This window comes from Oculina patagonica, chromosome 12, assembly GCF_052425735.1.
Source record: "Oculina patagonica isolate OP01 chromosome 12, crgOcupat, whole genome shotgun sequence".
Taxonomy (NCBI): Eukaryota; Metazoa; Cnidaria; class Anthozoa; order Scleractinia; family Oculinidae; genus Oculina; species Oculina patagonica.
Window position 1 is genome coordinate 29,847,025 of NC_135769.1, and position 23,649 is coordinate 29,870,673.

The 23,649-nt window shown below is 37.8% G+C and overlaps 2 protein-coding genes across 2 annotated transcripts; both read left to right on the forward strand.

The window, feature by feature from the left end:
• The first annotated feature begins 1,065 nt into the window (after positions 1 to 1,065).
• Positions 1,066 to 3,656, forward strand: LOC144633019 (hemagglutinin/amebocyte aggregation factor-like). The gene is made up of 5 exons (XM_078491795.1): positions 1,066 to 1,207; positions 1,284 to 1,551; positions 1,842 to 2,064; positions 2,398 to 2,559; positions 3,026 to 3,656. Exons 2-5 carry the CDS (start codon positions 1,290 to 1,292, stop codon positions 3,087 to 3,089), a joined length of 711 nt encoding a protein of 236 aa, XP_078347921.1. The 5' UTR covers positions 1,066 to 1,207; positions 1,284 to 1,289; the 3' UTR covers positions 3,090 to 3,656.
• Positions 3,657 to 6,280: 2,624 nt separating this feature from the next.
• LOC144631563 (COP9 signalosome complex subunit 1-like) lies at positions 6,281 to 21,914 on the forward strand. Its single transcript, XM_078490014.1, has 18 exons — positions 6,281 to 6,407; positions 8,705 to 8,791; positions 8,925 to 9,025; positions 11,903 to 11,980; positions 12,776 to 12,851; positions 14,068 to 14,129; positions 14,465 to 14,515; positions 14,765 to 14,849; positions 15,141 to 15,218; positions 15,745 to 15,799; positions 16,178 to 16,263; positions 16,386 to 16,480; positions 17,174 to 17,279; positions 17,861 to 17,941; positions 19,683 to 19,820; positions 20,340 to 20,426; positions 20,645 to 20,692; positions 21,237 to 21,914. Exons 1-18 carry the CDS (start codon positions 6,372 to 6,374, stop codon positions 21,288 to 21,290), a joined length of 1,404 nt encoding a protein of 467 aa, XP_078346140.1. The 5' UTR covers positions 6,281 to 6,371; the 3' UTR covers positions 21,291 to 21,914.
• Positions 21,915 to 23,649: the final 1,735 nt, after the last annotated feature.

Sequence of the window (23,649 nt, forward strand, 5' to 3'; positions counted from 1 at the left end):
TCAAACCTGGCCATTTTATAAAAAGTTAAAGTGCTCCTTCTTGTAGTTCGATAGGTTTTCCCTACTTTTTTGGCCAATGTCACGTAAAGTTAAAAAAATAACGTAGAAGGGTTTTATTTTTCCCGGTGGATACGTAGTAAGAAGTGAGACGTTTTTTCTTGTTTCCGAAGACAAGGCTTGTGACATTTGTAAAACGGAAAAGTCGTTTTATGAAAATAGTGAACAACATGCATCCACGTCACAGAACAAAAATAAGAAGGACTGACATAACGATACGACGATAAATAATATATAAATCTTAAAACAAATAAAGTTTTTCAACTTGGAGCTTCGTGAAATAATTTACATATCACGGCACAACAGGCAAGACGGAAGTTTATTTGAAATCTACATACAGTTAAGATGAGTAAACACGTTTTTTTCGATACAGACTGTATGTTTTTAGTCGCTTAAGTCTTTACGAGAATTCGAAAAGTCTCGATTTCCTGAAATGAAATCATCTCAGCTCTCCAGGCTGAGGAGTCGTTCACGGCTTCGACCAAAAACTGAAGTTTTATTCGAAACGAATGTTTAATTGAAATAAAAATGTTTTGACTTTATAGTTCACCTAATTTTTCACTAGTAAATTCACGACTGGCGCAAATTCGCAGAAACAGTTTGGCATTTATTCTTAGCTGATATACCTTATTATAGGAGAGAAAGAAATGATCAGAATAAAAATAATACAAATTAAAATGAACTAGAGTCGAGACAAACTTTTTCATAGTCCCGGTAAGGTTAACTTCTAAGTGTGACAGTATCAGCGGCGGCTGGAACATAACCGTGATAGAAAAGGTGATTAAAAAAAATATATATATATAAAGGCTGATTTAAGCGCTAATTTCTTTTGCCACTTTTTAAACTTATTTCAGTTTTGCGACGATTTCATGTGGAAAATCAACACTTATTTAATGCTAATAAATCTCAATGTCAGTTATTGTTTAAATTAGATTTATTTAATTAATTTGAACGTGTTGAAGTGCGTAAACTTGTTTCGCGCCTGGTGGCTTTGACACGTATGCGTCACCGGCTAAATATATTAGTATTAAACTTGAATACCAGCGTACTCTAACTTTTATCTTAAGTGCGAACCTTCAAGTTCACGGGGAAAAAAAAGGCCATCTTTTATCCTCATTGAAAAACGTAAAGAGCCATTAATCTCCCTCAGGTGTGTAAAAGAAAGCATTACTATGATTCCGATGAGCGCAATATTCTTATCTCATTTCGTGTTTTTTTCTTTTAAGGTTACCATGACAGGAAAGAAGTTGGCTGTATTCATTTTGCTGATTGTTTCAATGGAGTTGCTGTTTTGTACCGTTGATGCATGGCGCCGTCGGCGACGCCGCCGACGATATATACCTCCAGCGCCAGCGCCAACAACCAAGGCGCCAACAACATTACCACCCACCACTCCTTCCTGCGACTCATCGATTCCGCAGCCCACCAATGCTCCCGCCGATTTCAAATGGAACAACAAGTGGCATCAGTCATTCTATGCTTATTGTCCAAACAGTAAGTTTATACGTTCCACTGTGTTTCTAAATCTTCCAGCTGTGGCGAATGTCAATTGTATTCTTTGCAACTGGCACAAAATCTTAACAACTTGCAATGAATGAACATTAACCATAGAAAAAGTCTTCGGGCTAGAAATTGCTTCTTCAGGCTTACAAATGTTGTTTAATGTTGCCGGCATGGCTTCAGGTGTGTCAATTCGCGCGCTCCCAGCTACTGTAATAATATATCGCCTTTGTAATATCACTTACACTGACATTTTTTATATGTTTATGTTTTAAAAATTCTAGGCTATTCATTGAGTCAGTGGTTCGCTCACTTCCGACACTGCCAAGAAGACCGAATTCATCATATGCGATGCCGGCTTGGGCCCGCTATTTTCGACGAAACCAACTGCAATTGGACTCCACATTATTTGAATGACGTCCGACATGCGTTCTTCTACAAGTGTCCCAACCAAGGTTTCATCAATGGAGTAATAAGCCAGTTTGATAAAACCTCCAAAGATCGCAGGTTATTATAAAAAAAATGCCTTTTTCTACTTCCTCTGCTGTAAAATACACTTTTTCTAGCTCTGCCAATTATTCTATTTCCCAGTATTCAACCCGACGAATTCTGCAACCAATATCCTCTATCCCGTGTTTTCAGTTATATTTGTTAAATCAAAGGCATTTTCGTTCACTTTTTTGGTTCATTTGCCATTAAATGATATCTGTTCTGCTTACTAGTATGGGTTTTACTCAATTGATCCATATAAAAGTAATTCCGCTTGAATGTACTTTTAGCGAAATGATACTGTGTATTGCTAGCTAACATTTGCTTTCTTCACTTAATGTTTTTCTTTAGACTCGGTGTCCGTTGTTGCCACTTGAATGGCTACCAGCACGAAAACTGCAAGACCACGCCATGGATAAACCTGTTTGGTGGACTGCTGAACTACCAAGTTCCTCAGGGGTATACCTTAGTTGGCGTGGGAAGCTATCACTCAGTGGCAGAGCCTTTGGCAAAGTGAGTAAACAATTTGTAACCAAAAATAACTTTTACATTTACATAGTTTTATATCGGTTTGAAGACAAAAAATGATTCATTGTTTTCGAGAAAAATAGAACTTTTGCTGGTTAAGGGTTCCTTTCAAGAAAATTTGAGGTTAGTAAGCGTTGATAAATAAGTTTTGATAAAAATGGACATATTTACAAAAAACAGCACGCATTTTGTTTATATAATGATTTCGTCATGGAGGGATTTTTTTCCTGTCCAGAAATTCAAGATAAAGCTATCAAGGGAAGTTAAAAAATGCAACTCAGTTTATACTGTATGGCATTTGCAAGTTGTCAATTCACCCTTACTTAGTTCGCAAGAGCCTACGTACTTTATATTTTAGGCAAACCAAATCGATAACACATTTAAAGATGTGGATGGATAATCAAAATAGATTAGACCGTAACCGTTTGTTTTATTTTGTTTTTTTTTTCAGCTTTAGTGATCGGCGCTGGAAGTTCGAGATTTGTGAGGTTAAACTGAAGCAGGGAAAAAAATGAAGAGCTGTAACACCCTGGAACAAAGTGCAAGGAATAAAACAAAAGATTCAAGCAGGACTTAACTAATAATTTTAAGGGGTTAATATTTTGAAGATGAAAATGAAGATAATTTTATAGTTGTTCCAAATAAAGAGATCAAAAGAGGACTTAAAACTCAGTCAACAAGGTTGTCAGGGACGTGAAAAAACTTGATGCACAACTGAATCAACAGAAAGTTGTTGAAATTTTAGAAAAGTTGTTAAAATAATGGATATGCATTATTAGACTTTGGTTTTCTTTTCAAGGCCATCACTGAAGCCAAGCAGGTATATACCATCAATAAATTACAAATGGTCAAGAATTGCTTTTGAAATAATAAGAGAACCGTAAGAAAATTCAAAGTTGGCTTATATCTTTCTGGACTTAAGCCTGTGTTCTCGATTTTTAAGGCCACTATATTTTTTACCTCAAGAAAGTATATATTTCGTATACTACTTAGCTTTCATCTGAATAATACCAAGTAATAGCATGTAAGGGTTTAATGGGGCTGAGCTTCTCAATTCGTAATAAAACCTTGCACATATTCAATTTTCTGTGCATTTGTTTTGTTTTGGGGGTATGTAACTTTAGATTCGATTTGACACTGAAAATAATAGTTTTCTTGTTGCCACAGGTTTAATTTCGTAGCAAGACTTCATTCATTTCCCTGCGGTAAAGCAGAATTATAAGAACAATTAACCGTGGATACTTAGCAGAAACTTGTTCTAGCACAGTTTATTTCGTCAAATCTCATAGGAGTAGCACACACTGCCCAAACAAATAATATTTAAAGAATTAACCTCGGCCGAATGGGAAATCGAAATATACTGAAGAACGCTATGCCGCGATAAAGTCAAAAGAGCAAAACTCAAGCTCTTGTTATGTTCTTTTTAAAGCAAGTAAGCAGTGAATTTGCAAGCTCTCGATGGATTCGATGCGTTAAGTTCAGGATTGCTCACTCAGCCGGAGGAAAACCTTAGCGTCTGCCGAGTGCGCTAATTGCTCAGACTGAGATGCGAAATTCTGCGACCATATGCATACCTTAACTGCGTCATAACGCGGTTGAAATTTCTGACACTTTATGAAATGCCCAAGCACTTAAACCATACCTTATTATAAGAAATTTTCGCGACATTTTATTTTGCGACTCCAGAACCGATATTTCCTTCCCCCACGCTCAGTTTTCGCAATTTCGCATAGGTTTTGGGAGCCAAGTGACTTCATCTTGTTCGGGACTAACATGGTTCAAGCGAAAATAAAGCTGTAGAGCTTTTAAAAAGAAACCGTGTCACGGATTTTAGCCAAATTTTAGCGAAATTCTGCGACCATATGCATACCTTAACTGCGTCATAACGCGGTTGAAATTTCTGACACTTTATGAAATGCCCAAGCACTTAAACCATACCTTATTATAAGAAATTTTCGCGACATTTTATTTGGCGACTCTAGAACCGATATTTCCTTCCCCCACGCTCAGTTTTCGCAATTTCGCATAGGTTTTGGGAGCCAAGTGACTTCATCTTGTTCGGGACTAATATAGTTCAAGCGAAAATAAAGCTGTAGAGCTTTTAAAAAGAAACCGTGTCACGGATTTTAGCCAAACTTAGGCATAGGAAATGATGATCAAATTCGCTTAAATATATAAAATATCCTGTGAAGAAATAGCTAAATAACACACCAGATGCAAAAGAAGATACGGATGACCAAAAGTGTCGAAGATTAAAATATGGTCCGGCGGGACAGTTTTTAAAGTTTATCTTGTCTGCAATTATTTAATTTCATAGCGAATATTTGACAAAATTTAATAACATGAAATTAACTTAGCGGTGACACAGTTCCTTTAATTCAGGTTTCAAGCGAAGACAAAACAAAACCCCATAATTATGCGTCTTCACATAGTTAGTAAAGGGTCCCCTCTACTAACTACGGTCTACATAACTTAAACTCGTTGGTAGAGATTGAAAATGCTTTATTTGATTAAACTTCACATGTCGAGTATTCATAGTTATTTTCGTGGCATCTTTGCACCCGTACTCGTTATCAAACTTTTGCAAGATCAAGTCTTCTTAACAAACTGCTACAAATGTAAACAGTTTGACATCGCCAAAATTTCCTGTATAAGATAATTAAAATATAATGAACCTTCCTCCGCTTACGGATGTAATTGGCCCCTATGCAAATCTTAGGAAATAAAAGCAGACCATCAACACCAATTAAAAAATAGTGTTACTGTTAAGGTGAAAGCAGGCAATGAAAAATCTTACAATATTTACTGGCTTACTATGGGTCCCTGTTTGTGTTGTCGCCGGCCGGCTTTTAAGAAATTTAAAAATGTCAGTAACGTGAACAAAAGGTTTCTAACTTTGGCAGCATTTTGGGGAAGAACTCAGTGAGCGCATTTAATAAAGGAAATGAAAAAGATATTTATAAATAAAATATCTATCTCTATGTTATACTTTCCGAAATTTTTGAGGTGCATGCGGCAAGTTTGTTGAAACCCGTGCCATATTAAAGACTTATATTTCAGACCAAAATATATAAAATTTTTGTTACCCTATTTCAGACCAGACCCTACCCAGGAACTGTTTCGTAGCTAATATAAGGAAGTTATCCCTCCCCGCCCCCAGGGGGGTACTCCGGCTTGTAAATGACGGGGATGATCGAAGGATTTTTTTGGGTTTGAAATTTTTGATTCCGGGATTTTTTTGGGTTGGAAAATTTGGCAAGAATTTTTTTGGTTGACTTGATTTAAATGGGGGATTTTTTTGGGTATTAAAAACGAACTAAAGTGCCTCGGCGCGGCTTTGGCGTATTTATGGTATGATGAATAATCAAACTCGAGCGTTACATTGCCCCTCCTGACAATTTAGGGGTAATTTGACAAGGGATTTTTTGGGGGGGTGGGGTTATTTTTGGTCCAGGGATTTTTTTGGGTAATGTCGGAAGACTTAGGGATTTTTTTGGGTCCTGAGTTTTGCCTTCATTCGATCATCCCCGTCATTTACAAGCCGGAGTACCCCCCCTGGGTCCCCGCCTCCCCCACCAATGCAATCCACGGAATCTTTGGCAATCTTTTCGTGTTTGGTTTATACCGCATTTCTCCGCTGTTTCGTTGCATGACTTATACACGAAGTACAAATTGTTCATTTTATAGACTGCTGGCCATATTTTGGTGACTTCTTACATGACGTCGCAATGAAATCAACTCAGCCAGGCTGAATTTTGAGATTTTCCTGTAGGCGAGGAAAAAGCTGCTGGCACAAAATGCCTTTGCCTGCTAGAATAGGTCGGCCCCATGAGGTATGTATGATGATTTTTGCTTTATTTATTGAGTCTGAAGTGTACAGGTCGTACATGCACAAAGACGGGCATAGATCCGCATTTAGCAACAGCTTATTTCAAACACTCATTTCTGATCTGTTTACAACATGCATTAGAGTCATTAGAAGGCAGCGAGGGTTTAATAGCAGTATGGTCAGCAGAAAATTTTACCCAGTATAAGATGCATGATTATTTTAAACCATATTAAATGTGTCTACACGAATAGCAAATACCGGCTGTACCTCATCTAAACTCAGTGTTGGTTGATTTTTTTCTCTGCAAAGTTTCCTCAGTTAGGAAGGAAATTTGCTAGTTCTGGATTCCAAGTTTTCTTCTCATACTAAAGCTTACCATAGCAAGTTGCAAACTAACGTATACTTGAGTACAAAATAATTTTGATGCATGTGACAATGATTTTGTTGTAGGGCAATTCCATGTGAGAATGTGAAAAATCCAGATTTTGAAAAAGTGATTGGACATAAAATCATACCCTGTACTATATTGTTGACAAGTTATAGTACATAGAAAAATAAGTTTCAGTTCGCTTGTGTTAGCAACGCATTCAGGGGGGGTCTCCAAAGTAAGTGTTTATTTTTTTATAATAAACAGTAGGTGAGAGACAAATTTTTTAACTTGTTTTATAAAATTTGGAAATGATTTGTGTCTACAAACAGTTATATCAGAAGAAATACCTCAAAGGAGTTAATACATAAAAAAATATAAATTTCACCCTGAACTTTTTAAAAAAATAGTTATTAACAAAGTAAATTTTGTTACGGACGTTACGTAACGTCCGTAACTTTACACAATCTCTTTCCATTCTTAAAACAACCATTTAAAAGATTTCAAAGATATTTCTGCCACAAAGCTAAATATTCTATAGAAACACTTTGGTAAAAAGCGGTCCCTGAAAAACTGCAACATTTTCCAAAAAATGGTAACAAAACTTTGTTACGGACGTTACGTTACGGACGTTACAATTCTTGAAGCTTGTGATTTTGGACTGTTTCTGCCACAGTTAAAGGCAATTTTGGATATGTGAATTCTCAAAGAAAGCAATGTTTTAGAGAAGGAATGGACTATACCCACTGGAGTCCAGTATATGTCTGTGGGCTCAGATAGTTTGAGCATGCTCATGCTCAAGGCTGAGTACTTTATGTAAAATGCATGTAGTGTCCTTCATACTGTGTTGGGACATGTCACAGCTTTAACATAAAGTGTCAACCAGTATGATTTATAAAATGTTAAATACAAGCCATTTTGAACTTTTATGTCCAAAAAAAATGTGGCCAACAATACAAAATAATATAATAATTCACACAGTACATAACGTCCGTAACATTGGCTGTAACATCCGTAATGTTAAAGTTCACAAAGCATTGTATAATTGCGAAAGTGAGACCAGTTTAAATGAAATGAAGCTTTTTGGTTCACACAACTACTATCTTTGAAATATTTGGAGCAGTTCATGCAATAAGCCCTGACACTTCACAGGAATTTTCCATTAATACCAGTGCTCTTGCTCATGTGGTTGTTTTTTATGTAACGTCGGTAACAGTGTGTTTTTTGCTCTATTTTAACATATAGGCCAGTCAGGTGGAAAACTTTTGTAACTCAATTAATGCGTCAGTAGGCACAAACATGATAATCAATGTAACATTGGACAACCTCTTCCTATTATTTGCCTGTGCTAGATTAAAGTTTCAAAAAGTGACTCTGAATGTAACGTCCGTAACTGTGGAAATGCCCTGTAAGGGAAATTGAGTTTGCAGTTAATACCTTTGAAATTAATGCCTACTTTTAGTGGTGCCACACTCTATTGGGAACAACTGTCTAGCCTGCGAGCAGGCTCACCTTGGGGCACGCACGAGAGCTACACGGGAGTGGCGCCACTCCCCGCCTTATCGCTACGCTTGCCACTCGCGCGTGCCCCAAGGTATATTCGCGCGTGCCCAAAGGTATATTCGCGCGTTCCACTTCAGTTTGCTTGCGGTTAGTTCCACTCTGTTTGCTTGCGGTTAGTTCCACTCCGGTTTGCTTGCGGTTAGTTCCACTCCAGTTTGCTTACTGTTAGCTTTTATTTGTTAGTAAGGGCAGCATTTTTTTAAATAAATAACTGTATCACTCGCGTAGTACTACTTTTGTTTATGCCATTTTGCGTGTGCATTTAGACAGTTGTTTTCCCTATTTCTCCGTTTGCCTTGAGCATTTTGTTGTGACAGTTGCAGGCCATCATAATTTTCTTGATTCGAGTATGTGTATCACTCTTTCTGTAGAATCCAATAGAGCCCATGCAGGTTGATATACCTGAAAGTGATAATTCCCCTCGTGAAGATGACTTTACCATTGAGTCCGCAACTTTGGTGAGTATTACATGTAAAACTTCATTGATGTTTTAAAATACATAAAAATAGTTTTTGCTTTTTCTTAATTTCAGTAATCACTTTGTTTATAAATAAAAAGTGTTATTTAGTTGAAAACTTCACATATTTTCAGGATCTTGATGTTTATGCTTCAAACTACACCAGCCTGACGAAGCTGAACAGGTTGATGTTTGTTGCCAAACATTGTCCATCCCTAGAGGTGGATGCCTTGAGGTAAAGAGAAAATTAAAACTCTACCATCAGGGCTCGAGACTAACGGTAGCCAACTAGCCAAAGGCTAGTAAAAATGCAGTTTTGGCTAGTAGGCTAGTGAAAAATTCAGGCATTGGCAAGAAACCACATTTATTAAAATAGTCTCTCAGAGAATATAGCTAAGTAAACTGTTGACATTATAGAATGTGAAGCTTTAAACAATCTAGTTGACAAAAACGCATGTACATGTACAATTTTTTATAGTGAAGAACAAAGCCTAATTTTGTAAGAAAAAAAAACATGAAGACATTTTATGGCTCAAGGTTTAAACATTATCACACATTGTTTTCACCCTCCCCCCCCCCCCCCCCCCTTAAAAGAAGAACTATGCTTAAAAATTGAGGCTGGTAGAAAATAAGTTTTGGCTAGTGAAATCAAAGCTGTCACTAGCCACTTGGCTAGTTAGCAAAAAAGTTAGTCTCGAGCCCTGACCATTTTGTCTGAGGTAAAGTAAGTGACATATGCAAGACTATTCCCTAATGGTTAGTGTGCTGGACTCTAGATAACCTGCGATCAGGCTTTCTTTTTTTCGCGGCGGAGGGAAGGAGAAAAGATCATGACTAATACACCACACGAGTACTAGGAGTAACATACGGGTAACATACGAGTAACACACAGAACATACGGGTACATACGGGTACATACAGGTAACATACGAGTAACATACGGATACATACGAGTAACATACGGATACATACAAATAACAACGGATACATACGGGTGCATACCAGTTCCTATTTCATTTAACTTTATTTTATCTTATTTTTCATTTTATTTTATGCTCCCCCACCCCCTTTCCCTCAACAAGGTTGCGCGACGAGCCCCAAGGACAAAACGTATTGCTGGATTTCACTGTCACGCAACGAAAAAGTACGACACTAGTAGAAAAAAAGTCAAGAATTTGAAATGTTATAAGATCAATAGCTCATCTTTACGATCTTACCCGTAACATACGAGTAACATAAGGACACATACGGGTGCATACCAGTTCCAATTTCACTTCACTTTATTTTATTTTTCAATTTTATTTTATGCAACATAAGTAAACCAAACAAAACATATGAGTATTTGCGGGTACATACAGGTAGCATACGAGTAACAAACCTATAATCAAAAAATCAAATAATGGTCATGATGTAACGCGTTTCTCCATCGCTCTCCCCGCCAAAAAAAGGATAAAAAATAAGATAAAATAAGATAAAAAAAAATGAAATGAAATAGGAACTGGTATGCTATCCGTATGTTACTCGTATGTATCCGTATGTTACTCGTGCTACTCGTATGTTACCTGTATGTACCCGTATGTACCCGTGTGTTCCGTGTGTTTCTCGTATGTTACTCGTAGTACTCGTGTGGTGTATTAGTCATGATCGAGGGAAAGGGGGTGGGGGAGCATAAAAGAAAAATGAAAAATAAGATAAAATAAAGTGAAATGAAATAGGAACTGGTATGCACCCGTATATATCCGTTGTTACTCGTATGTATCCGTATGTTACTCGTATGTATCCGTATGTTACTCGTATGTATCCGTATGTTACTCGTTTGTTACCTGTATGTACCCGTATGTACAGGTATGTTCCGTGTGTTACTCGTATGTTACTCGTATGTTACTCGTAGTACTCGTGTGGTGTATTAGTCATGATCAGGAGAAAAAAGGAAAGCCTGATACAATTACTTGTCAAGTCGTCTGCCGCCCCCTAATTAAAGTGCTATGCCATCAGATAAGCGTGATTAGCGCCTTCAAATATTTTTACTCTCACAAACGTGTGTTTGAATAACCTTTTTGAACGAGCTGATCGGATGGTTTTAAATTTTTTTTCTGCAATGGCTGATTTTGTGTAAGGCTCAGGTCAGACATTTCAAGGTCGTATAGTTTTCGTCACTGGCACGATCGTATGGCGTCTTTGGTGGTGTGATGCAATAATCTTCGACACCTTTGTTGATAGATCACTCTCTTGCCGAATCCCGTCGGAAGCACCACCAAAACATCTTTTCTTTCACAAACTATTCATCGAATACACTCCCTTTGTTCGTCTTTAAATGTTTTGTGAACAAAACTCTTGAGAAATTTTCTAAAAGCTAGAAGAACTCGCTCTCTACTTCATTCCGCTCGACACCCGCCATGATAACAATCATCTACGTGCGATATTCTTGGACCGGAAATTAGACTCGAACTCAATTAGCCAATCAGGATAGAGTTCTAATGTTGCCTTTTGTTTTCTGACCAATCAGAAAAAAGTCCAGATTCTGGACTTTTTACAGACGACTCGACAAGTAATTGTATCAGGCGTTCATTTTTCCGTTGACCCCTCCGCCGCGAGAAAAATAACGCCTGATCGCAGGTTAGACTCTAGATTGAGCAGTCCAGGTTCAAGCCCTGGCTGGGGTGATTTCATTGAATTGGACAAACTTTACTTCATCAGTGCCTCTCTCTGGCAAATTTAATGTTGGAGGTAACCTTGCTATGGACTGGCATCTGATCCTACCAGCTGACAAGATAATGCCGCAGAAACTAAGATACATGTGTGTACATGTACTGGAAGGAGGAGGGGGGAAAAATCTTCAGGCATTCATTAAAGGGGGTGTGGATTTTTTCTTGAATTACCCAATTCATTACCAACATGCAAAGAAGTTAGTGTCAGCTAGCCAGGGCTACTGGATTTTGCAGTCATGCTTATGACAATTTTTTGGGGGGATAGTAAAAATGACTTTCTGGCTTACGTCCCAGCTACATCTTGCACAATGGGCAAACTGGACAATTCAATTTATTTGCACCCTGATTATTAATCCTTTATCAAAATATTAATAATAAGTGTTTTTCTTTGTTAATTCTTCTAGGATAGCTCTTAGTTATGTAAAACAGACATTTAATGTTCAGCTGTATCAGGAAATTGTAACAAGGATGACTGAAGCATGGTCAGTAACTGATGTGTGACTTACATTTTTCCATCTATTTATACACTTGGGAGGCTCAAACATGTTCAGTACATGCAAACACTTAAATTTACCTCACTGGTTCTAGTAAATCAAGTAGTCTTTGAGAAATACTCAGTTTTGTTTTTTATTTCATATATTTTCCATGGTGATACTTTTTATATTAAATTAATGTGAACATGTATAGATGTTTTAAAAATTAACATAGTATTAAAGATGAATTCCAGTCCGTACTGCGCAATCTTGGCTGCAATGTTTATGTGAGCCCACACGAAGGGAATGTTTACAAGCAAAACTAAAAATTCCGCGACAAACTTACCTTTTTCTTCATTATTAACGCCAGATATCCTTGCAGAACAAATAATAACGAGTAGAAGAACCTTGACGCTATTTCAAACCGACGTTTTAGCTCATCGGAACTTCTTGAACGAAACGAACTGTAATGGCGGACTAAAAAATGTCATGTATGCTGTCACCGAAGTGTAACGTTTCAACGAATTCAAAACAAAAACGTAAACAAAGCCCGAGTCTGCGCAGTACGGACTGGAAATCATCTTTAATATACCGGCAGAAGTCACATGGAAAACTGTGTGCATGTATTGTATACAAGTCATGTGTTTTGTAACATGAACTAAGGTGAAGTGTAGTATCACTAAACTTACAATAAAATGGATCTATTTTAATACATGTGCATTAGATATAGTATTTAGTTATATTGTGATAATTGTGAACTTTTCCATGTTTTCAAATGAATTTTTTTAACATTACTATTTATAGTAGTCGCAGTGAACTGGAATGCCCACCAATCGACACAACATGGATAGAAACTACAAGTAAAAAGGCTGCTTTAAAGGTGATTTGAAATTAAACCCACTGAACTCAGTAATACACACATGTACATTAATTTTTGTAGATGCAATTTATTGCAAGGTACTATATTTTTGTGGGTAGCTGGTCATAACGCCCCCAAGATAAAACGCCCCCGAGACATAACGCCCCCTATAAGACATGACGCCCCCTATAAGACATGACGCCCCCTATTGCGATTTATATATTCAGAGAAAGATTAGAGAAGAGAAGTATCTGAGGATGTAATAAAATTAATGATATGAACTACTGTAGTTTACTGGCTTGTTTACGTTGCGATTCATCCGTTAATGGCAATTGTGATTCTTCTGTTTTTGTTACTCGATCGGTATCGCTTGATCCATGTGAGCAACGAGTAGTAAGATGAATAACCATGTAAAGATACTTACCTTTTTACGGTGCGATTCCATTGTTAAACATAATGTAGCATTCGCTAGTTTTACTAGGTTACACTTAGTTTTCTCACTCTTTTTTACAATTACGAGGCAAGGAAAAAAAATGTAATGAAAAAAGAAAACAACAAAAATAGGAAAGTACAAGAACCTTGGATCGGTCGAACCCGCTCACTATAAACTCGGTTTTTACGATCGAAAACTGAAAAATTATGTTTCTGTTATCATTATCATAAAATTACAAATAAAAGTTGCTTTCTTACAATGGGGGCGTCATGTCTTATAGGGGGCGTTATGTCTTATAAGGGGCGTTATGTCTCGGGGGCGTTTTACCTTGGGGGCGTTATGACCGCAATTCTTTTTGTGGTTGTGAAAGCCATATTGATATTTGACTAATAATTTCCATTAGTAGAAACTCGGCTGTGTTCTATTGGAAATCCGCGAATCTGATTGGTTCTCCCACTGATTTCTATTCGCCGATAGAAAACAGTCGTGCGCTCGCGTAGCTCTTTAAGCGGTAAATTTTCTTGATTTTTGTCTTCAAAGTGCACAATATTGTAGGTTTTGGATTGAAATCCTTTAGAGTTTCTACTAAAACAATTAGACTACTCGCCCTCGTTTTCTATGAGCGATAGTCAACTCGGCTGCGCCTCGTTGACTATTTGCTCGTAGAAAACTCGGGCTTGTAGTCTAATTGTTAATTAAAATATTTAGTGATTTTGTTGTAAATTCATGATATATCACTATGACCTTTGTCAGTACCTGCAATAATTTAGGTGTACTGTAATGAGAATTTTCTTTCTCTGACAGCTTGAGAAACTTGATACAGACCTGAAAAACTACAAAAGTAACTCCATCAAAGAAAGCATCAGGTAATTGATGTGAAAACATTCATTGTCCCAATTCCTTGGCATGCGAATGGGGAAAAAATTTGCTGTAGAAACTAAATATTTCTAAAAATAAACTTCAGGAACATTTTATTTGCTTCTCTGAAAGAAAATTTGCTTCCATTTGCAACAAATGTTGTTGGTGCATTCATAGAGGAAAACATAAAAGTTATTTCGCATGTTGTGGAATGTGAATGGTTCATTGAATATAATTTACTGAAGCTTCAGATACAGTTGTCATTTTGGGACATGTCTTTGACAATACATTACATGTACATGTAATACATTGCGCTCACTGGAGGTTTTATTTGTTTTGATAGACGAGGACATGATGACCTGGGGGATCATTACTTTGAGTGCGGAGACCTAAAGTAAGTTTTGCAATCATAATAAGTAATAACAAAGTTCTATAATTATTATATTTACTTCCTGTTAATAGAAAAATAACACAGTCTTTTAATGGTATGTATAAATTCACTTTACTTAAAAATTATTACTGTTTGTGTTTGATGGATCTCTTGTGCCAGTGACTTTTATTTTTATTTTAAAGGAAGTGTTTGGAAAATAATAAATATTCCTTTTTATTATAAAATTAATTTCTTTTTCTATTCAATTAACAGCAATGCTTTAAAGTGCTACTCAAGAGCAAGAGATTACTGTACCACAGCTAAACATGTTGTTAATATGTGTGTTAATGTTATCAAGGTACGTACATGTACATGTAACATAATTTTGACTTGATTTCTAATATTGTGCTGTTTGGTAGATGGATTGTGGCTTGAACTGAGTGAACAAGAGAAATCATGATCTTTAAGAAATGTATCATTTGGCTTTCATTTTGACTGTTATTGTCAGTCCTTTTTGATAATGTTTGTTAGAATATCCCTTTATAGCCTGATAAGCCACTAGGCTCGACCGCAGACTTTACCATTGCTGCAATCAGAAAAGATTAGTATTGTAAAGCACTTTTATTATTGTCATGTTAATGATTGACAGGTCAGTATTCACTTGGGTAACTGGTCGCATGTATTGAATTATGTCAACAAGGCAGAAAACACTTCAGAACTTGCTGAGGTAAGGAAATACACAAGTTTTTATTTTGTTCCAATTGATGACCTATTGTAGGCATGCAATGTGTGCAGAGGGCACAATGCATACAGAAGAATTGCAATGGGGGTGTAGCTCTTTGTGAATGCATTGTGGTCCTGTGATACTAGGTGATCACTGAACAATATTGGCATACAATGCATCCAGAGAGCTTTGTAGCTGTTGTCCTTTTCATGTACTACAGGCCTTTTGTACTATTTAAAGGAGCTATGCCATGGTATTTTAAGTCATTTTTCTGATTCTAAAGTTATAAATTGAAGGAAACCTCAAAATAACACTTTTCTAACATAGAAAAACACCAAAGAAATAACAAAACCCAAAATAAACAAGGATGATTACAACTGACTAAGATTTATGACAAATTACAAACAGTTTGCCAATTTTCTAAGTTGCGTTGTCTGTTACATAGCTCCTTTAATACAATAGTTTGACAAAAGCATGTTTGTAGTTGTTGATTTTCACAACATGATTATATTGTGCTTAACATTTACAGCAGAAAGACAGAAGGCCAAACTTGGTGACACTTACAAGACTCAAATGTGCTGCAGGTAAATGGAGATTTTATATCCATCGCCCGATTTTATAGACAAGTACAAAACAAAGGAACAAAGTCACCTTTTAAAGTCTAACTTTTTTAATCAAATCCCAGTGTTTAAAAAAAGGTTAAGCAAACAACTTGTATTTATTTCAACTGCAGTTACGCCATGATTATCACTGTAAGATTTTTCATTTTACAGGCGATAAAGAGTCAAGAATAATGCCTTTGGCTAAGAGATTGTTCCCAAATTTTTGCAGTTGCCCTCAAAGCTTCGCTTCTCAGCCAACTGTTAATTTTTTGGAAAATCTTTTAACCTTGGGCATTATCCTCCAAAATACCAGCTGCCTGATTCGCTGAGGGGTTTTTTTACTAAATACCTTCTTGGTAGGTCTTGCAGAACTTGCTGCCAGGAAGTACAAGTCAGCTGCCAGAAATTTCTTACAAGCTTCGTTTGACAACTGTGAATGCCCTGAGGTTAGTTAGTGATCTTAAAGAATGCGTTTCCTGCCTAATACTGCTTGTGAAAAATGCTTCCTTGTAAACTTCTAAACCCATTTTGTTCTTACTTGTATTCTGGGGTTCTTGAAATACACTAGATTATATCGCCCAATAACGTTGCTGTGTATGGGGGACTGTGTGCTTTGGCTTCCTTTGACAGACAGGAGCTGCAAAAGAAGGTTTTATCAAGCAGGTATGGCTCATGTTATAAACTACCATAATTTTGACTGTGTTCAATAGTTTTCCAAACAATGGGTCTAATAGAAATACATGTACGAATTAACAAATGTAAAAAGAGTCAATTAGAGAAATATTGGAGCATATGAATTGTATAGTACTTACCGGTAGCAAATTATATATTTTGTAAACAACATTATAACCTCTGTTGATGAGCATGTCATGCACCTAGAGCAAAATTAATGTCAAAACATATATTGTTTAAAAAATAATTAAAAGTACAGGGCTGCAAATATTTTTTTTCACTTGAAAGGACATATGTCAAGGTTGGACAAAACAAAATCTTGGTCGTTTTGGTCGTTACTGTTGCCGTAAAATGATTTACCGTCAAAAAATTGTCCGGACATCATGTCCGACCACACTTGGGATTTCGTCGGACATGAACAAATTTGGGTCGGCCAATGTCCGATGACCGACTGTTATTTGCAGCCCTGAAAGTAGAAGAATTGACTAGTCACAAATAAGACTTAAATATGACTTACAACAGGTAACAGAATTAGTGTGAAAACCTAAACATAAACTTCCTAAAAATTATTCCTAAAAATTGTTATCCATTAAAATGGGATGATGAATGAAAAAGTTTATTTATCGTTGTGGTAAACTTTTCTTTAAATGAATACATCATTTCATATTTTTTTTTTGTTTACAGTTCCTTTAAGCTTTTCTTGGAGTTGGAGCCACAGCTGAGAGATGTTCTGCACAAGTTCCACGAGTCACAATATGCCGCTTGTCTGAAACTTCTAGATGAAATGAAGGTATGTGTATATGTGACGATCTTGACAGAATAATATTATTTGTTTTAACACTTTAATAAGCTGCTGCGAATAGAAAGCAAATGCTGGCAATTGAATTGAATAAAGAGGACTGGTGTTGTTGTCGTTGTTATCGAGGGTGGGGTGAAAAGGGAAGGAAAGGGAAAGGACAAAACCCCACCCCTGTGCATTTCCTTTGAATCCTTTCTCCGCACACTTTTGTCATACAACATGGCGGTGAATCTACTAGATCACGAGTTAATACTGACAACTTGGGCGCCTGCACTGCAGGCTACAGGTGCATATGCTACAACAACAACAACAACAACGTCCTTTATTTATACACAGGACCCCTCTTGTGAATCAAGTATTCAACCGATTGACCTTTTTAGCAATATGGCGGCCATTTTGATTCCTTTGGTTTTGAAAGACGTACAAATGTAATGTGATGTTCAGGAGGCAAGATGCCCCTGGTTATCTCATAATGGCTATTTGAAACAGCAGTAAGAGTACAAAATGACCGCCGTATTGGTAAAAACCTTTCTATTAGAAGAGGGATAACTTAACAATGTTGTTTCCCGCAGGATAACTTCATGTTAGACATGTATCTGTCACCCCATGTGAACACCTTGTACAGTCAGATCAGAAACAGGGCCCTGGTACAGGTCAGTAGCATTTACATTGTACATACAAGTACTACCATTTGCGTCTATCCTTGAAGCGTGGAAAATTAACGCGTAATTTTATTTTTAAAACCTCGACGATTTTGTCTGGTTACGTTTCACTTAAGACCAATGAAAAGTTTGCAGCCAGGTCGCGAAATTGACAACGGTTTGGTACCATGCGATCATGTTTTCTTCACGAGCAGCGAGCTTTCAATATTTTCAAGATTTGACCGTTCACTTTGATGAAAGTCTGCTCAGAAAATATAATTGCAATGGAGAAGAGAAAGTTAACAAGCTTGGAAAGAGTTATCGATCAGGTCTCGCTTTAGAGCAAGATTTTAAATGCTTGATTCATTGGTCCGAAGTGGCACGTAACTAGATAAAATCGTTAATGTTTTAAAAGTAAAACTACGTGCAGGAGGCAAGCGTGGCCGAGTGGTTTAGGGCGCTTGTGTTGTAATCTTTAGGTCCCCGGTTCAAGACCTGCCCTTGCCACCAGCTGGATTTGTTTCTCGGTTGTCCCGAGTTCAAATCCTCGATCACGCTTTGTATGTAGCCAACTGGTCTGCCTCCTGCCAGTTGGGATTTTTAACCTTGTTATTTTCATTTAAAATAATTGTTTCCTCTGTTTCAGTGGCATGCCTGTAAACTAGCTATGTCGTTGAGATATGAAGCTAAGTGCATGACCACTATAAACAACATTTACATTTACATTTTTTACATTTTTTTACGTGCTTAATTCCTCACGCTTCATTGCTGGACGCAAATGGTAGTAATGCATCTCTATTGTTCCACTGTTATCCAATTTTCGATAAGCTCAAAAACACCTCATAGGAAGCCTACAAACAGTTATCAGAATATCGTCGTACAATTCCTTTCCTGTCAATGAGCAACTGAGCAAAGGGGTTTCACACTCGGTGTAAGAACCTGTGAAATTTTTCTTTGTTTTCCTGCTCTATATTGTTTCAAAGTTCTTCTTGTCTTGCTCCTTCTTTGTTTCACGTCTCTGGTGAGTTTTAACAGGCTCTTGTACCGAGGATGAGCCGAGCAAAGGCGTGATGCTGCGAGGTGGCAGTCAGTATGTTACCGATGTACGCAAAATAAATTAATCCCTTGACAGTGCCGTGCCAGGAAATTATCGGTCCTAGGTCTTGACAGTCATGATGAATCGAGTGCAGAGGAACCGTACAGAAGAAACCGAGAGCTTGTTACAAGTTCCCAGAGCATTCCCCAACAAGCTTGCTTAATATGAGATTGTGATTATTTTGTAATTGAGAAAAAGAAACTATATCTGGTCCAATACCTGTACGTAGAAAATATTGGATGGACAATAGGCTGATTTGTGTTATTCCAGCCCTCTTAGCTGTCTTAACTAAACGTTCCCCTGGCTCTTAGCGGACTTTGCCGTGTATTCCTGCATGTACATGTACCTTCTCTTGTTGTTAACTGTCTTGCGGTATCACGATATGAACTATGTAAAGTTACGAACTGGTGTTGTATCGTGATAAAGAAAGATGGTTCATTTTAAGATCGGTGAATGAAATGTGAAAGATGAAATATCCAGTATGTCGCGAGCGTGGGACAAAGAAAAAATCTGAATCCCCGACGGGAACTGAACTCATGACCTCCCAAACACCAGGCGGGTGCTCTATCCACTGAACTATGAGAACTCATGATGAGCAAGTCCATATTGACTAGGTTACTGGTAATATAACATATTACTGGTGTTGTATCGTTGTAGTACTTCAGTCCGTATGTGTCAGCGGACATGGAGAAGATGGCGCATGCGTTCAACACAACAGTATCAAACCTGGAAGATGAGCTGTCACAGCTAATACTTGATGGACAGATACAGGCTAGGATCGACTCGCACAACAAGGTAAAACCATCGCATACAACTGTAAAATTCCGATAGTACAAGTACGACCCCCCTGAAAATAATCCCGCCAAATCTTAGATACAAGAACCGCACTGGACTCCGGATCAAGCAGTCAAGGTTCGAGCCCTGGCCGGAGAAACTGCGTTTTGTTCTTGGGCATGACACTTCACTCTCATAGTACCTCTCGCCACCCAGTTATATAAATAGGTACCCGCCAAACTGGGAAGTAACCCAGCGATGGACTATCCAAGGGGGAATAGAAATACTCCTAGTCGCTTTATGCTACGTAAAACAAGATAAGCTCCGGCCTCTCTTTCCGATAATTAGTGGGATTTCACGATATTTTGACCAATTAGAGATAAGTATTGCTATTCAATATTAAAGAACTGGTTTCTGATTGGCGTAGAATTCGAGTAGCAACTCCTACCCGGCTTTCTCGAGTAGAAATGACACGATGATATTTCACTCACCGGCAAACGTCTTGAATGTCAGTGTCTTAACTGCCTCTCGTATCTTCAGGTACTGTTCGCCCGAAACGTTGATCAGAGAAGTGTCACGTTCGAAAAAGCATTAGAGATGGGGAAAGAATATCACAAAAGGACGAAGGTTAGCTAATTTTGTAGTGTCTCACTTGGAAGGCCCGGTGGCCAAACGGTTATAGCGAACTTAAGTCTGGCTTCGAGTCCTAGCCAGGGTCGTTGTTCAAGTTTCGAAGAAAGACGCTTTACTCTTACAGTGCCTCTCCCCACCCAGGGGCATAAAAGTGTACAGGCGCTTTTCGGCGGCTTCGGCTTTCAACTAACAAACTTTCATTGTAATTTTAGGCGTTAATTCTCCGTGGGGCCATCCTTCGTAACCAAATCGTTGTTAAAGTAAGTATTCCTACATTTCACTTACTACTTTTATATTGAACTATAAAATTCTGATAAGAGGAATTTTGAATAACGAGTATTGACAACACAATAAAATTTTTAACCTGCGATGGACTAGCATCCCATCCAGGGGGAGTATCGGTGCTCCTAGTCGCTTCATACTATAGGGTGCGAGCGAGCTCTCTTCTTCCAATACACCTTAAAAAGCTTGCTCGAAGGCTATTCATCGAAACCTGGCTAAGCTCCAGCAGAGTAGGCCAGGAGCCCTGGTGCGACTTGAACTTTTAGCTTTAGCGGCCATAGGAAATTTATAATAATTATTTAACTTAACGACTACAAGTTAAGGTTAGCATTGATTCTGTCGACAGTCTTTCCTAGTCTTTGTCACTTTCGTCTTTCATCTGCTGTTCTTTCTTTTACTTTTTCATCAGAACAGCTTGTTTTTTGTCAAACTCACTTTTACCATGTCCTGCTTCAATAAAATATTTTCAATTATGTAAACTAGGTTCTTTTTTAATTTTATTTTTTTTAATTGCTTCCTCAGAGCCCCCCACGGGAGCCCAGTTCTGGAGATGTTTCCATGCCAGTTACCAGATAGAGGCCTAGAGACATTGAAGATCGTTCAATCTTATGCTAGATTTTTTGATAAAAATAAAACACTATTTAGTGTTCGTTAAGAGACATTTTAAACGTGTTGGCCTGTAAAATAATATCAACAACAAAATTTACCCTTTTCACTTCCAGAGCCATCAAACCTCAAGTAAATAAAATGTGCTTATAACTTCTAGGTCTGGATGAAACCCTAGTGCGTGACCATTCAAATGAATGTCATCACAGTACTTTCATGTGGTACAGTTTATTATCCTGGACAAGGTGGTTCTATCCTTTAAGTCTGTGGATGAAACCCAAGTGTCCGACCATTTAAATGAAAGCTATAGGGCAGTACATTCATGTGGGTACTGATTTTGAACGCTTTGTAGAATTTTGGCTCTCGTGGGAGTGAAAGGGTTAAAAAGAACTGCAAATCGACAAAGGCAGCACTTTAACCGTAGTAGTATGACTCTGCATGAAGCGTCCAATGTTCCCTTCCAAAACCCGTGAAACAGGTGGGATTCATGTCAGAATTGTTTATTATGACAAGAAAAAAAAAATGTGAGGAGCTGTGGAAGAAGAAAAAATCACGTTGAACTTTAACTTTTTAGTGAACAAATACTGTTTTTTGTCGAGAAGTGACTTATTCATTTCTATATGAAAAAGTGTTATTAAACTGTTTCCGTTTGAATGTCAGTGAATTCTTATATCTTAGGGCCTGTTTACATGATTCCGGAATGACTTTCATTCCGGAACGAAACTCGTTCCGGAATGAAGTTCGTTCTGCATTTGCATGACAGAGTCGACCGGTTCAACCAAAGGCATTTTCACGTGCGTGGTTTTCGCGTGAGATCAAAACAAGATGGCGCATGTTTCGCGCAAACATGTTTTTGTGCCCATTAATGACCGTTTCTGCAATTTTAACGAGTAATTTGACCATAGAGCTGCTTCTTTGGGCTAAACAGTAAATGCTTTCACGTTTTTCGCTCTGAATTCAAACTGTGGAGTCCGTATGCGGTTTCGCGAGTTGCGGCTTCATCTCGGAACGAAATTCGTTCTGTGTTTACATGATACCAGAATGAAATGTCATTCCAGAACGAAACTTTCATTCCGGAATGAAAACCGGAATGAACTCATTCCGGAATGACTTAACTTTCGTCTCCGTATCATGTAAACAGATACAGAGAAATGTATGGGGATGGAATGAACTCGTTCCGGAATGAAAGTCATTCCGGAATCATGTAAACAGGCCCTTAGTCTCATCCCCACTTCTCATTGTCATCAGTACCAGTGCCCCGCGGAGAATTCGAAGTCATTCTTGTGCTTTGCCCAGTGGAGGGCCTTTGGGGCCCGGAGATTCTGATTGGCTAACACAATCGGTTTCCCAAGCCTGGAAAGAAGAGGAAGTGTATCGCCTTTACCGTTTTGTGTGAATGTAAAGTCAGGGTCGGCATTACTATCGGGTTTAGCAGCTCTTACAGGTACACTAGTGCGTCTTTGAAGAGGGGGCGGGGAGGAAGGGAGGAAGTGCTACTTTCAGATACTATACTGAAACGTCTTGGTGCTGCAATAACTGATGACGTCAAATTGTTCCTAGCTGCAGGTCTTCGGTCCAACCAGTTGGCTTATTCATACAGAGCAATGTATACACTTCCTCTTGTTATTTTTCTTTCCTCTATACTTCGGTTTTCGTGACCCCACACATCAGCAATTTTCATTTAGCGAACACAGAAGGCCTTTCCCGCAATACGCTTAGATACCTGCGAACAGAAGTTTGAAGGCAAGGCTCGGGTGGACAGTTTTCATATATTTACTGCATTTTGTCCTGTCCACCCGAGCCTCGACTTGAAATTGTTGTCGCGGGCATCCAAGCATAATGCGGGAAAGGTCTATTCAATAAGTCACGCCAGCCTAAAAAGATCTTAACGACATGCTTCATAGTCCTGTTTCGTTTCCCTCTAAGAGTGGTTTTTACCTTGCTATGAAGAATATTTAGCGTAAACTTCATGTGGTAAAAAGCAGGGAATGATTTCAAACATATTCAAATATAAAATTACCATAAATTTTATAAACGCTGCAAACATTAACTCCAAGGAAACTCCGTTTAAAGCTTTTTTGCTGATCACGAGAGCATTTTGAGTGTGGAAAACAGTGCAAAGATGTAAACATTTATAAAAATTTGAAATGCAAAAACATGTTAAAACTAGCCGAGAAAAGGTAGACTGCATTATAAGAGCTGATTGTCTATGTGCCTCTGTGGGTTATTTTAAAAAACCACAGGGTAGCTACTTAAAAGCAGTTAGAAACCTAGCCAAATGTTAGAAACGTTTTTTAGCGGAGTTAATATCCCATCTGTGTTACATCGT

Coding starts and splice junctions, on each gene's coding strand:
- LOC144633019 (XM_078491795.1), top strand. CDS start 1,290: ATGACAGGAAAGAAGTTGGCTGTATTCATTTTGCTGATTGTTTCAATG. Junction 2,065..2,397: donor AAAACCTCCAAAGATCGCAG/GTTATTATAAAA, acceptor GTTTTTCTTTAG/ACTCGGTGTCCGTTGTTGCC. Junction 2,560..3,025: donor GTGGCAGAGCCTTTGGCAAA/GTGAGTAAACAA, acceptor TTTTTTTTTCAG/CTTTAGTGATCGGCGCTGGA.
- LOC144631563 (XM_078490014.1), top strand. CDS start 6,372: ATGCCTTTGCCTGCTAGAATAGGTCGGCCCCATGAG. Junction 12,852..14,067: donor GTAAAAAGGCTGCTTTAAAG/GTGATTTGAAAT, acceptor TTTCTCTGACAG/CTTGAGAAACTTGATACAGA. Junction 17,280..17,860: donor AACTTCTAGATGAAATGAAG/GTATGTGTATAT, acceptor TGTTTCCCGCAG/GATAACTTCATGTTAGACAT.